This window comes from Clupea harengus, chromosome 9 (assembly GCF_900700415.2).
Source record: "Clupea harengus chromosome 9, Ch_v2.0.2, whole genome shotgun sequence".
In the NCBI taxonomy this organism is placed as follows: Eukaryota; Metazoa; Chordata; class Actinopteri; order Clupeiformes; family Clupeidae; genus Clupea; species Clupea harengus.
The window spans coordinates 3,047,505-3,062,862 of NC_045160.1; the positions used below are offsets into that span (position 1 = coordinate 3,047,505).

At 42.8% G+C, this 15,358-nt stretch overlaps 3 protein-coding genes across 3 annotated transcripts; all 3 read right to left on the minus strand.

The window, feature by feature from the left end:
* Nucleotides 1–379: 379 nt before the first annotated feature.
* cbln18 (cerebellin 18) lies at nucleotides 380–2,426 on the minus strand. The gene is made up of 4 exons (XM_031574091.1): nucleotides 2,327–2,426; nucleotides 1,699–1,878; nucleotides 1,047–1,190; nucleotides 380–681 (listed from the first exon to the last, which is right to left on the minus strand). The coding sequence occupies exons 1-4, from the start codon at nucleotides 2,424–2,426 to the stop codon at nucleotides 380–382; spliced, it is 726 nt and encodes a 241-aa protein (XP_031429951.1).
* Nucleotides 2,427–5,121: 2,695 nt separating this feature from the next.
* cbln20 (cerebellin 20) lies at nucleotides 5,122–5,917 on the minus strand. Its single transcript, XM_031574116.2, has 2 exons — nucleotides 5,739–5,917; nucleotides 5,122–5,549 (listed from the first exon to the last, which is right to left on the minus strand). The coding sequence occupies exons 1-2, from the start codon at nucleotides 5,911–5,913 to the stop codon at nucleotides 5,122–5,124; spliced, it is 603 nt and encodes a 200-aa protein (XP_031429976.2). The 5' UTR covers nucleotides 5,914–5,917.
* Nucleotides 5,918–10,354: 4,437 nt separating this feature from the next.
* Nucleotides 10,355–15,331, minus strand: ftr86 (finTRIM family, member 86). Its single transcript, XM_012837876.3, has 10 exons — nucleotides 14,489–15,331; nucleotides 14,259–14,354; nucleotides 13,763–13,999; nucleotides 13,288–13,447; nucleotides 13,002–13,064; nucleotides 12,827–12,907; nucleotides 12,432–12,506; nucleotides 12,253–12,318; nucleotides 11,142–11,344; nucleotides 10,355–10,888 (listed from the first exon to the last, which is right to left on the minus strand). Exons 1-10 carry the CDS (start codon nucleotides 14,987–14,989, stop codon nucleotides 10,553–10,555), a joined length of 1,818 nt encoding a protein of 605 aa, XP_012693330.2. The 5' UTR covers nucleotides 14,990–15,331; the 3' UTR covers nucleotides 10,355–10,552.
* Between the last annotated feature and the right edge of the window lie 27 nt (nucleotides 15,332–15,358).

A 15,358-nucleotide genomic window follows, 5' to 3' on the forward strand; every position in this document is an offset into this window, starting at 1 on the left:
AAAAGAAAAAAGAGAAAAGAACAATAGGAAAAAGATACAGCCTGATGTGAAGTAGAAACTTAAACTGTTTCACCTAGATCTACACTGAAGACTATCAACAGTCTTTTTTGTGGCACACTTTTTAATGCATATGTATATACGTATGTCAGTGTTGGGAATGCTTAGGGCTAAGTATGTCTCTAGGAATATGTGGTCCTTTTTGAGTGTGTTGTGTGTGAGCTTGTGTACAGTATATCTGATGCTCTACGCCAAACCATCTTCATGTCTTGTGTATGTGCGTCCCTGTGTGTGTCCCCGTGTGTGTGCGTCCCCGTGTATGTGCGTCCCCGTGTGTGTGTGTGTCTTTCTCTTATCCCCCTGAAACTCTTCCCACTATGCTCTAGTCACTGAGTGGGTACAGCAGGTACCCGCTGAAGGAGTTGTGCCCGGCCGTGTCCCCGCACAGCAGTCGCCCGAAGACGAGCTGCACGTACACCTGGGACCCGCGCCGCAGCTGCAGAACCACCGTCTGCGAGCCGGCGTCCTCCGAGTCCTCGCGGTTGTCCTCCCACGTGGACACCAGCGGCACGCCGTCCCTCATCAGCTGCACCATGTGGTAGAGACGCTGGCCGGCGGAACCCACGTTGGAGTAGACACTGTAGGAGAAGGAGTAGACCCCCGTCCGCGGGGCCGTGAACGTGCCTGTGGGCAGAGGAGTGGGTCACTCTGGCGTGGCAAAGCTTCATGGTGAAGACTCAGTTGTATGGAGTACCGAAAGGGTTACTCTGGCGTGGCAAAGCTTCATGGTGAAGACTCAGTTGTATGGAGTACCGAAGGGGTCATAATTTCGGGGATATATTCACTAAAAATGTCTGACCCCTGGAATAATCAATGCATCCTTTCTTATAATGACAAACGTCTGCACCATCCTTAAAGTTAATTCTGTTTAAAGTGAGTCTTCTCACTAAATTTGGAATTTAGATGTTTCCAAACATTACAGTGTTATGTTGATGCTACTGTAAGATAAAGGTGATTCTTGGACGAATCTGAGGAAGCGTTTCTCTTACCGAGAGCTGGGTTGTAGCCGAAGCCCTGGTTCAGCCTGACGTCTGTGTAGGAGATGGGGACATGGCTAGTGAAAGGCCCGAAGCACTGGGAGCCCGTTGACATCGGGGACATCCCGGCTGTGAATGCAACCTGGTTGGATGGACCTAGTTGTGTAAGGAGAGGTGAGTTTTCAGACAATAAAAAGCTCAAACTTGGTGATATATTAATGCAGTGGATTGTTACAGTGCTCTGCTGTGTCTAAAATGTGCTTGATATGTTTTATCAGTTTACTGAAGAGTTCTAGCTAAAGTGTAAAAAGAAGCTAAAAAGTGTGCGATGCATAGACCCATTGGAATAGATGGAAAAAGATGCCCTCTTTGCATACATCAAAGTTCAGAAAGTACACTCAAAGTGTAAAACTTGTTACTAATTCTAACACTTATCATAGTTGGGCTACATAATAGACTACAAAGACAGTGCAAATACTACTCAAGCAAATCTTAACTGTACTTTCTTTTCCTAATATTGAAATAGACTGATTTTACAGGTCTGAGATCTAAATCTACAGGTCTGAGATCTAAATCTACATGTCTGAGATCTGTCTCGCTCCATCTCTGATCTAAATCTACAGGTCTGAGATCTCTCTCGCAGCATCTCTGTGGTAGTAGCTACCTGTGAGCTCATCGATCTGGCTGCTGAGGGCGGAGACGCCCTGCCAGAGGCCCACCAAGCGCATGAACACGCTCTCCTCCAGCTGGAAGGCGTCGTTGGCCACACAGCAGCAGCCCCGCTGGCGCTTGAAGGCGCAGTCGCAGTCCCAGCCGCCGCACGGCAGCTCCCCCGTCATCGTCACTTGGAACACAGACACAGGATACCTTAAACTCACCCCACCTCAACCACGGCAGGATTTGCTACTTGTGAATATGGAAAAACAATCCGTGCTCCATTCATCCTTGCCTCTTTCATCAGTGCCCTGGGGATAAATGGTAGAAATATACACCTAGTCGTGCACTCCAGGCGGCCTTGAGGGGTCTCTGTTGCTTCACATTAAAATACCTTGTTTCATATCTTTAGGTAATACATCAATATACATATTTTTGCCACAGATAGCTGGGCTTGTTAGATGTGCACATACCCAGACAGCAGAAGCCTATTTCATGGATCTAGGTACAAACTTGAGTCGCCTGCTTTGTAGGTTGGGCAACTGAATGATAAAGACGGAAGGGGGGATAGAGAGGAGAGCGTAGGGAGGGAGAGGAGCACAAAGCATTCATCTGATGACCAGAGAGGATGAGCAAACCTGCAGTCTGTCTCATGAGTTCAAACGTGGTTCCAGCCTCGGCATTCTGACTGACAAACAGCACCCCCACCAGGCACAGTACAGCTACTGCAGTCCTCATGGTTTAGACTTGTTCCGATTTAAGGTGGTTCACAATGCTGCAACGATTACCCATGATAAGAGGAGTCAATACGCAATTATTTTACAAAAATCCATCAGTTCATCAGTACATCAGTTCATGTCTATGTTTTGTGAAAGCAGTTATTGCAAATTTACCACACATGTAGACATAAACGCATTGATTCCAATTTAAAACCAAGACAACTCATTTCATTCATGTCAATATGACATACAAAATTTTAACTTTGTATAAAGGAACTCTGCAGAAAATGTCAATAAATCATACATGTCACATCCATATGATCTTTGCAAATACTGAATGGGTATTCTAAGGGAACATAAAAATACAGAAAAACATCTAAACATCTTAATTCATGTAAATGTTCATTTTGAACTTTAAGCTATGCACTAAGATCAATATCCTTTAGCCCACAATACAAAAAGCTTAATTTAACCTGTCTTTGTTAAGTACCTTGCTATGTATTTTTCTATTTTCTATCTCTACTTACAGGGATGGCCAGCGAAGACTCCTGCCAGCCAGTGAGAGTGTATCAGGCTGTGTGCAGGACGGGGACTTAGCAGTGGGAGTTTTATGCAGGGGGTGGTGTCACGCTGGGCTATTGGAGATCTTGAACACACCCCAGCTCCATCAGATGGTGAGAACTGGTGCACGTGTAAGTAGGACACTCACCTTGGATACTCTGACAGGTTAATACCCATACGCACACACACACACACACACACACACACACACACACACACACACACACACACACACACACACGCACTTATGCAGAGTATCCTGGGTGTGAGCATCTAAAAAGCCCTGAAAGGCCATTTGTCCCAGAATAATAACTCATCCTCCTGACACCTGGATCCTGTTCCCTGTGTCTCGGAGGACAGCGCTATCTATGTGCAGCATTGAGTTGCACTGGTCCAATAGGCTCACCCGATAGGGTTGCCATGTTGATGCTTCTCCCAACCCAGATTCCAGTGATCGGATGTTCTGTTTTTTCGTTCCCGACACACAGATGGATATCAGCCTTTTACTTTTCATATTTTCTTTCCCAAATGTGATTTGTCCTACCTGCCAGTCTCTAGAGGGAAGACCTAGTTCACTGAGTGATTCTGAAAAGTTTTTTTTTTAAATGAAACACCTGTGAGATAATAATCCATATGTTCCTGGTCAACCTGTTCTTTTTCATTATATACCAGCTATGCATAATATTACATAATCTTCCCAAAAAAAATGTCAAATCATCCATTGACACACCCCAGCCTGACAGACAAGGACAAAGACAATGGACCTGTCCTTTCTTCTCTTTGGATGCTATTATTTCACAGGCTAGTGTTAGACACACTTCGTGTCATGTCACAGAGCTAGACAAAGGACACAAAGGGCACAAAAGGCAGCAGCAATCCATTTTAAATCTGTTTTTGAAATCAAGTTTAAATCTGAATAGTCAAGACAACCAGCTCCCATGTCTTGTTTAGATGCTGTGTTTTGAGGGGGCTCTGTAGGGACGCAGTGTCATAGATCATACGGATGGCTCTTGATGATGTCATGTTTATGAAGGCTCATGAAGATATGTACAGTTCATGTCATTTTTGTTTGGCACAGTTTTCCTTGCCTTGGGCAATGGTTCATCATGGTGTCATTGACCGCATTCTACTGGTCAGATCAGCTGAGTGGCGTTTTGTTACAAGTGTCGCAGAGTCCAGGGCTCACTCCTGAGGAGCTGCTGAGCCGGACATTAATATGAAACCCCGACTCACAAAGACCTACACCATTATTGAGGATAAAACAATGTTTGAAAAAGAGCTGGGTTGAAAAGGTTTGAGAGAGAGAGTGAGAGAGAGAGACTGTGTGTTGTCTGTGTGTGACGTATATCTGCATGGGTCTGACACAGAGGTGTCTAACCATGGTGCACCACGCTGGACCCTTTCACTCCGTATGAGAAATAATGCCTTACTGTGTTTTATTATTCTTCAAACCCTACACCTAAGATTTGTTTAAAAATTGTTGTGACATTATTGTTGAGATGACAACAGATTTGTCTTTACATAGCATACCACCTCAGGCTAAATGCAGCTCTCCATGTGCTGGCATTTTAAAGGATTTGTATTTGTATGATTTGTATGTACTCTCATGATTTGCTTTTCATTCTGCTGGGGTAAATGGAAAGGTCTCAAGGTCAACAAGTGCTAGTTGTAAAGGTCAAATTTTATTTTCAGAAAAAGTTCCCATATGCAAGTTTCGACAACACAGAGGTATACAACAGAAGCTCAGGAATAAAACAGATTATGAGCTCCAGAACACATTTCAGTGTACAAGACGGCAGTGATTATTTCTCATGACAGGACGACATGATACAGCAAAAGGTGTACAGGCAAGCAGAGTTTGAAGAGTGGACAGAGCTGGGGCCGAGCTCTCGGGCATTGCGGGTCTCATAGCATGGTTAAGCCTCAGAGCTAGTGGAAAGGTGTTGAAATGGGGTTTCAGTTTAAACTTTTCATGTCACTTGTTTTAGAAGAAGATAAAGCATGGAATCACAGAATGTGAAGAAGGGACAAGGAGAACTGGGGTAAGAGGGCAATGGGGGTAGAAATACAGAAGTGTTCAGGGGCAACACACAGAGGGGGGGGGGGGGGGGGGGGGGGGGGGGCATTGGACATGAAAGCACAAAACGTCAGGCTCAGTCGGTGGCGTAGAGCAGGAAGCCGGTGAAGGTGTTGTAGTGGTTGTCGCTGTCGCACAGGAAGCAGCCGGCGGGCAGTAACACGTCCACCCTATCCCCGGCGTTGAGCTGCACGGCCATGGTCACGCTGACGCTGTCCTCTTGGTCCTGCATGTTGTGCTCGCTCGGCGAGGCCAGGACGCCCCCGTTGCGTCTCAGGCGGGCACAGGCGGCCAGGGTGGCACCCGGGGAGCCGGCGTCGCTGTAGACAGTGAGGGCCAGGCTGTAGACGCCGGAGCGGGGCGCGGTGAAGACGCCGGTGGAGGTGCTGTAGCCGTCGCCCAGGTTGAGGAAGACGGACTGGTACATGACGACGGTGTCCTCGCGGAAGGGCCCCAAGCAGCGCCGGGTGTCGGTCAGAGCCACGGAGAAAGCACTGCGGCTGGCTGGAGCGCAGACAGTTGAAACAGGAAGACATAAATATCAAAGATTCATATATCTATGCTCTCATTATGACATCCTCCTCTAAAAAGAGTTTTGGTTGGCCAAAATAACAATAACAGTGAAGGAAGTGAAACCTAAACACGGTAGAAATGTCCATGGTTAGTTTCACTCCAAATGAAAGGTAAACTCACCGCGGAGGTTATGGAGCGCCGCCTGAGCTCTCTGCAGGTCTCTCTGCAGCTCAGTGAGGCTCATGTTGAAGAAGCTCTCCATTCTAAACATCTGCCTCTGCATCAAGCAGCAGCCGCAGGAGGACGAGTCCAAAAGGCACACTGCAGGCACACACAGAGAATAGTGAACAAACATCCACACCCAAGAGATGGAGCACAGGTTTGAATACATTATAAAATTATAAAATTATAAAATGATTTATTATTATTTATTCATTATTCTTCAATTTGACTTTTTTCTCAAACTGCGCCCACTCTCTCACTATTATCAGTGGCAGGGTCGGGCTCAGGGGTGTCTTTTCCATCAGGTCCATTCCAAGGGTAGTCATTTCCAAGAGCTGCTCCCAGCAAACACAGCATCACAATGGCTAAAAAAAACAAAAAACAGAACAACATTAGCTTACCAAGAGCTGAACCACTGCCAGTGTCATCTTACACTCTATAGTCATGCTTGTTAGATTAAGCTCAAATAGTACCACTAATTGAAGCATATCATATAATTCACCCAAAATGGCAGTACTTAAAATCGTAACAACCTTTAAAAAATTACGCAATATCATACATACAAGAAAACAGCAGATTGCTCACAATGACAAGACATACTCCACTACCAGAGAGAGCATTACCACTTCTACCTCAAACTTTCCCACAACCGAACACTATGCTAGTGCAAGTTATACTTCCTCCATCACATCTGGTTATCAGCTGATTTTAACCCAATTCTGGGGATTGGACCCATCTAAAAGTCATTTGGTGTCCAAAACAAACCCTGCCTTTCACCCTGATGTGAGTCTGACTGGGATTCCTGGTTCAGGCTTTACCTCTCATCTTGCCGCAAGGTGGGTGATCTCTGCCGGATATCTGCCGGTGATTACAACAGGTGGCTGCACTGGCTGTGTGGATGCTGTGTGGATCGTCGCCTTTAAACTCCTGTGCAGCTCCACCTCCTTCTGTCTCCATGGCAGCAGGGCCGGGCCCAGAGCTGTCTTTGTGGCTTTGTCTCCAGTGCAGTGCATGGAAGTCTTATGTGGGGCAGCCATTGTCTGACAGGTGGATAGTTAAAACCAGAACTTTTTTTTCCCAAGACAGCAGGACTGAAGCATGTGGCAATATGGTTCTCAAAAAAGCCACGCGGAGGACATGATGTATGTGTTTGTCGTTGTGCTAAATACAGTACAGTGGGTTCCTCAATATGAACTGGGACACAAACAAACAAACAAACAAACAAACAAACAAACAAACAAACATAGGTTGTGGTGTAAAGGTCATCCATTTCTATTCCACCTTTCAAAAGCTTCATGATAATATGTAAACCCGCGCAACTACGCGAATAACACATTTCTTTAAAAAGCACTTCCTAAAAGATCCGAGGTCTGTCTCTTTTGTATGTAAGTGTGATTTTGTGTTATGTAGGACAGGGTACATAGGGGCCAGTGAGGTCCCATGGTGAATGAAATGTTTATATATTTGTATCGTATATATTGTGTTTTTTGGTTCTTATGTGTAGTACTTTTCTTTTGTGTAGTACTTATTTGTGATTTTATGTTATGTGTAGTACTTATTGTGTTTCTATGTTTTTATGTTTTATGTTTACTGTATGCACCTTCACACCAGAAAAAATTCCAAGTAGGTGTAAACCTACTTGGCAATAAATCCCATTCTGATTCTGATTCTGATTCTGAATATGAGTCCCCTGGCGCCTGACCCAAAGACATTAAATCGCATTGACTTGAAGTGATGGGAAAAGTGTTAATTAGATTAGTCAATATACATTGTAGATGCAATACCTTGGACCATTACTTTAGAGGACAGCTATTAGTTCCCTAATAGATCCGCTAAGATCCGTTTTTTATCTGCACAAATCACCAGTTTCAAGACACAGCATATTGTGCTTTTGTGTCGAGTACATAATGTCAAAACAAACTTGAAATCCTGTATGCTTCTTTTGAACAGGTGGCAGAAGAACAACAGCATAGATCGTCCTATTGGCGTTGACGGGAGAGATAATATCAGCAACCACAAACAATAGAGGAGCATTGTGGGATATTTGGGCCATTTCCCATATGATGGAAAGGTGAGAGGGCTGGGGTTAAAAAGTAAAAAGTTTCAAAATAACATGACAGGGAATAGAGATGGGAAGTATGGAAGAAGATATTTTGTGTTATCTTCTCCTTTGGACCTAGACCAGGAGGGAATAATACAGGTGACGGGGAGAGAGGGATAAGAAAGAGGGGGTATATTTGTCTAAGGGACCAGCAGGAACTGGGTCACTTATCAATAGAATAGTGAAACAGAGGAGAATCAGCTGAAAAGTTCAAATCTGATATCTTACACAATCACAAGATAACATGAGGATATGAAATATGACTCATGAGGACTTGTGTTAAAAAGCATGTCAAAGAACTTTTGTTAAATTTTAATTTTAATATGTTATCTTCAATACAATCAGTGCATTAAATGCATTAAATGTAAAATTCAAGAAATCCCCATGTGAGGGAAGACATACATACATGTAACACATTGAATAAATACGTAAATTGTATATGGCTCCTCAAGATCACATTTACATCTTCAACAGTCTCCCCAACTTATCTCAAATTAATTTGAAAAGCAATTGATCATCTGAGAATTGGTCATAGAAAACCTGCACAGCTAAATAACCTCATAAAGTGTATGCAACGGAGATTGTAACTCTGAACTAACCACAGACGTAAAAACCCCTGCTTGCACCACATGACCCACAAATGAATGAAGAAAATGAGTGGATAGAAAGCGCTGACGACTAAATAATTTAAAGCTTGACGAAGATCAGGCACCTATTATTCATGTGTTCCTCATCATCACCACCTCATAATGTCAGTTCAACTGACTGCAGATCAGATTTATAAGACTGTGAATGGTCTAGCTCCAGCCTATTCAAATCTACTGACACCTTATGTTCCATTGAGGGCACTAGGGTCCTCTGATGAACCTTTACTAGTTCTACCTGGGTCCCATTTTAAATCTAAGGGTGATCAAGCTTTTGCTGTTGTTGGTCCTTAATTATGGAATAGTTTCCCATTACATATCAGATCTGCTGCTTGCATAGATCTGGACTAAAGACTTTTGCCAATCTTTTTAAGGCATTTTAGTCCACCCTGTGGCTGTGCTTTTATTCGTGCTTTTAGTCCGTTCTGTGGTTTTATGCTTTTTGGTCAATTTTAATTCGTTTCACCCCATTAGTGCTTTTATTGGGTTAACTCGTCTCTTATATGTTTGTTATGGTGGCATTTCTTTATTCATTTATTGTTCCATTTTGTCTCATTCTAACTTGGTCTTTTCTTGTGTTTTATTGTTTTTACTCCATTTACTCATATATCACTTTCAGATTGTTCTTTCTTCTCTTTGATTTGTTTTAGTTCATTTCCTTTCATTCTTATCTAAATGTAATTTCAGGCTACTTACCACAACCGTTTTTTTTTTTTTTTTTAATGCATATACAATTTAAATGTGCTACTTGACTTAGTTTGAAACTCCTGTGTTTCTGAAAAGGGCAGATGTATTAAAGAAAAAAATGGTAAATGGACTGCATTTATACAGTGCTTTTCTACTCATAGAGCGCTTTACAGGTTAATGCCTCAGACATCTACCCATTCAGACACATAAAAAAACATGATTAGCAAATCAGCATGAAAGATAGCCTAACCACTAAACACTGGAAATGTAACAGACAGTTGGTGCTAAATAAAATGATGCATCTGAGCTAGACCTAGTCTACAGATACGCTTGCTCACACATCTCACCATTTTTTGCAGTTACAGTGTAGTTAACTTTTAATTCCAAGTATCATAGCATGACAAGGACGACTTTAATTCTTCTATTACCCTTAACGCACTGCAATTCATTTCTTCCAGTTCAACAATTCCATCTTGACTGAACTGACGCCCATTGTCAGGTTGACCAAATTATTTGTAGATTATGATGTAGATGAACCCATGTTGTAAACGCCTCCTTTATTGCACTCAATACTGCTTGCTGCTAAAGCAATAGCTGGAACCATTTCCCCTCCCTCTTTCTGTTTCACCCAGCTCAGGTGCTCTCATTTTTGACTGACATACTGGAGGCCCAATCGCTGCTGTTTAGCTCCTCTTACCATATCATTGGCTAAAGGCTAAAGCAGAAGGCTGAGAAATGTGTCATGCTACCCAGAGTGCTTAATGTGAGTCTTACTGACACCAAACAATTAATAACTGTAAAATGAATATTGAGCATCTATGAGGAGACTTTAAACTTTTTTTGTTCATACATTTAGTAAGGAATAATAGGTCCCAATTCACAGTAATACACTGAAGGTAGGTCAAAAAGATTTTAATGGTTTAAACATGTATATCCCCCTATTTCCACCAGGGGGCAGTATTAGGGAAAAGGACTGCACAGAAATCTATTTCTAAAGACCAAAACTGAAAGTAGTGTTCAATTAACAACTTCAATGCTTAAATGCTTCAACCCAGCAGCACAATACAGCAACAATAAATACTGGTGAAGAAACAGATAATAATAATAATAATAATAATAATATTATAAGTGAATATAGGGTTAGAAACTAAACAAAATGGACCATTAAAGTGTATTCTAGGTGTTCAGGTTTAGGATTGAGTATATATCCAGGACTTAAATCTCTTCAGTCATTCAAACAGCACGAATACCATCATTACAGAAATCGTCAATATAGTGGAGCACCCACTGGACATCAGACAGATATCAACCGTCACTGGTACTGGTTATGTTCCACCTCCCTACTCCAGCTGGCAGATAGAGATCGTGGCACCAACGCCAGTCCAGAACCGGAATCCTGGGAAGAGTGGGCTGGAGAAGTCTTCCCTGAGGCAATGGATGAGCTCTGCTTTTCCATGGGTGACCCTGTAGAAGGCCAACAGGCCTTCCTGCTGGTCCAGGTAAACGCCGATCCGGTGGGCTTTAGGCCCTGGCAGGGCAGTTTCCTTGCCATTGTGCCACAGGGAGAAGGCTGTGCCAGACCAGTAGAGACCCCAGGAGTGGGGGTTATACCCCAGTCTGGAGCGGTTATCACTGCCCGCCCGCTCCACTTCCCTGTAGGTCACACCGATAGTCACCTGGATGAAATAGAGGTTGCCATTAAGACTTAACATTCTGAAATGTGCTTAGGCCTGGCTTCATATTGATGAATAATCAAATAAAATATTAAATGTTGGGGTCAATCAAGCAGTGTAATATCATTTTTGAATCTGTCGTTGTTAACTAACATATCTAATGTCATGAAGTCCTTTCTGAGGTGCATCCTAAATAAGTTCAGGTAATCAGCAGATTGGCAACTATGCCGCATGCCTGGACTGCACTGCTGTGTACCTTATGCCCTGTCCACTCCACCTCCCAGTAGTAGGGACTCCCGACGCAGGGTTCCCTGCACAGCACCTGCCTCCAGAAGATGAAACGGTCGGGGTGCTCAGACGCATGCACCACCTCCGCTCGCAGAGTGGCCTTCCGGTCTCCTTCAGAGATGCGGATGTGGCGGTATGCTGTGTTGAGGTCCAGTGTGGGCTCAAAGCGATCTGAATACCAATGATGTCTCCATTGTTATTTTCAAAATAACAATCTTTTCAACTATTTATCCAGATGTACAATCCATGACCTTGGAATATAGGTGCTCAACAGCAATATTGTCTAAAAGGCAATTTCAATATTTCAAGGGGATTGACACAGACTGGACAAAAGCATTACATTTCTGAGGGTGTTTCCTTGAGTCCCAGGAACAGAACATGTGACAGGTGCCACTGCCTCCATGCAACATTTAGTGTCACCATACAAGGCATCCTTACCATGTTGTTTTGGTCACCCCAATAAATTATTCTTATTGACACACCCACCGATTTTTTTGTTGAGCCAAATTATTAGAATACTGAAAATCCCTGCTTTTGATATACAACACAACACAACAACAACATCTCTACATATCTATCTATTTCAAAGATATGACCATTTACATATATATTTTGTGTTTATTCGTCCGTAAATACCACACTACGAGCAGCACTGCTAATTGTCAAGAGGAAACAAACATGAGGAAAAATAATAATGTTAATAACGATACAAGATATTATGTTTGGATGTCTGATGTTACAAATTATTGATACTAGTGTCCAAGAAAACCTATATTTCTGAAATACACTCTATGCGGCAGATGTACTTAAACACTAGCGTCAGTTTTAGGCATTATTTGGTTGCAACCTGTGCCTAAAAATGTGACGTGGTATGTACAAACCGACCGCACATTCCTGAAATAGCATTTTTCATCTGGCAGGAGGACACAATGACACGTTACACTTATCCTACTTATGCATATGCATTAATGGGAGAAAAAACACATGGGGAAAAATGGGAGGAGATGTGCACAGAGTGGCTGATTAGGTATTCTGTTGAATGTAATGAATGAAAACAGCAGGGAAGAGCACACACTCACATTTCATCAGCTCTTCTCTGGTTTTGGGCATTGGGTTTGCAAGAAGGTTGTTTGTGGGCCTTTGAGCTGATGAGACACAGGAGAGAGAATATTTATAATGTTCATATCATTCTGCAACATTGATTATAGTACAAATGTAAGAAAATCACACCAAAATGTATTCTGGTTTAGGTGTTTACCAGGTAGGGTTGCGGCTCGCATCATGGCTGGAGATCTCTCTGGGAGTGGCGGTGGGACGTCAGGTCTGGCGCGCGCTGCAGAAATATAGTGAAATATGAACAGTTATGTTGTGAAACAAGACACTGTCAGCAATACGAAATTTTCTTCATACTTATAATCTTAATGCAATAACAAAACTATATATTTTTTTCATATGATATCATTATTTATAAACAATAATTATGAATGCATCTGAAACAAATAACTAAGATGTACAAAAATATTGGGAAACATGACCTTCCCATGTCCCTTCAGGCAGACTACAGCATAATGGTTGAATGAGAAAGATTTTATTTTTGATCAAGAAAACTACATATTGCACCTTTAAATACAAAAAAGTTAAGTCATTGCTAACCTGGGCTTGCCACAGTTGCAGAGCGAGTCATTCCTGGGGGACGTGCTGGAAGTGGTGGGCCTTCAGCTGATGCAACATTTGCTACACAGGGAACAGACAAAGCCTTTATGCTCTGAGGCCAATGAATCAATACATTTATCAATAAATCTTGTCTTTATTATGGTTTGATACTTACAGTAAGTGGGTCCAGCGCTTGCTTCTTGACTGTTACCCATGCGTGCTGAATTGGCATCATTAACTGAGAAGAGTAATGTGTGCTTGTTTTTCCTCAGTCTAAATATCAGTCATGGTCCATATTTCATAACAGCATTTCAAATAAATAATCTGACAATGTATTGTGTGATATGCCACACTCATGCCAAGTATGTATCTGTATCTATTGCATAAAGAAGAGTGATGAGCAAATGTGATAGTCTTGCAATTGTTACAGAAAACATGATTTCCAAAACATATTGACCTACCAATTCTGAATATCTGAGACAGAATGTCTTTGCTAAGATCCTGTAGCCCTTCTCTCATTCTGCCCAGTTTTGCTTTGACTCCAGACTTCATTGCTTCAAAATGTGGATCAATAATCTCTCCACCTCCATCCAGCCCTTGAGCAGAGAGGGTTCCAAGCTCCTGTTGAACAAGTGAGTAATGAAAATGAACATGAACGTGAGAAAATACTTGTAGCCAAAAGTTAAGTTAAAATTAAGGCATTTGATATACACTTTTGTCCAAAGTGCCTGACAAAACGTATATAAAAAAAAAAAGCCATACAGAGAAAAATTATAAACCTTGATTCCCAGATCATCATTTAATGATGTTTAAAATATTGTGTAAGTGACTCATCACACCCTGCAGGTGAACTCCATGAGTAAGTCTTGATCCCCGCCCCGCCCCACCCCATGACCCCCTACAATACCAATTCTCATGTCCTCATGTCACTCATACCTCCAGGAACCTGACGTCATCTGGTGTGCAGGAGAGGGAGCGCAGCTCTTGGTCCTGCCTGCGGAGCTGGGCCACCTCCTGCTGCAGTCTGTATAGGTGAGCCTCTCTCCGGCTCTCTGAGGAGGCCTCGTGGGCTTGGAGGACTAACTCCTCCACCTGAGAGCCAAACAGCTCCACATTCTCCACCAGCTCCACAATGGTCTCCCTAGTCTCCTTCTGAAACTCCTGCATCTGGTCCTAAAAACCACGGACGTCAATGGGAAATGGAAATGATGAACAAGGAGGATGATGTGACAATTTACAAATTATTTATTATATTATCTTATATTATATTATTATTCATTTACTGTTCTCATACATTTTCATTTTAAACTATTTAGACAAAGAACACTGTAAACATTTACTCTGATCCTTGGCCACAATTTCTTAACAAACACACAGACACTCAAACCCTGGTTGGCAGATTATACTAGCAGCTACATTTTGCTTTCCACACCTGGTAGACCTCTAGAGCCTTTGGGAGATCCTGAAGGTCCTTCTCTCTCTCTTGAATTCTCCTTAGAATTATCGCCTGCATCTGAACCACCTCTTGCTGTTTAAGAGATGTGAGAAAACAACGACATACCACTGAATCACACAATCCATAAGATGAATCACAGGCTCTGTTGAAAACATTTTCTCATAGGTAGTAAAATTATGCCACAGCTTTTATTCACATCTACTTACTTGTTTCTCTCTCCTCAGTTCATGAGGTCGGATGACTTGGTGGCCCTTGTGGGCATACAGCCCACAGTCCTCACACACAAAGACCTTGTGGTCACGGCAGTAGAGGTCCAGTGGTTGCTGGTGGTCTGGGCAAAGTCGAGGGGAACTCACTGGAAGCTGGGGGTACAATCCCTTCTCAGCTCTAGAACCCTCCTGAGAAGTTGGCAAAGATGGCAAAACATTGATATAGACTGGAGATGGAGGACAGGCTTGCTGCTGTGCCTGTAGTCTTAATTTCTCCAAGGCCTCAGCCAGCACAGTACTCCTGGATAGAGATGGTCGAGGTTTAAACGTTTTCCTGCATTGAGGGCAGCTGTAGAGGTTTTTGGATGCCCCCTGGTCCCAGTGCTTCTGGATGCAGAGCAGGCAATATGTGTGTCCACAAGGCAGAGTAGCTGGGTCACTCAGGACTTCCAGGCACACTGAGCATACAAACTCATCTGGAGGCCATGAGGTAGCCATGTTGTAAGTCAGAGGTGTTCTCTGAACAGCTTTCCTTGATCCTATGATATCAACTGAACACCACAGCCTGCTTTAAAATGGGATGAGCTGGGTTGGGCAAAGGGTGGTAAAACAGGTAACACTGGATTTTGGACTTTTTCAGTTGCTCACATGATGACATTCAGCCAGGTGGAATCCAGTGAGAGTAGACAGACAGGTTCTTCTAACACGGTGGAACTGACTCTGCAAACAGACCTTTGGAAACTCCAAATGTTGCAATTTTGTAAATTTGTTCATCACATATCACACTTTACATACGGACAGCTTCAATGGGAAATTGTTTGCTTAAAGTCACCTCACTACCATTAAAGGTATTTTCGACTGTTTCCT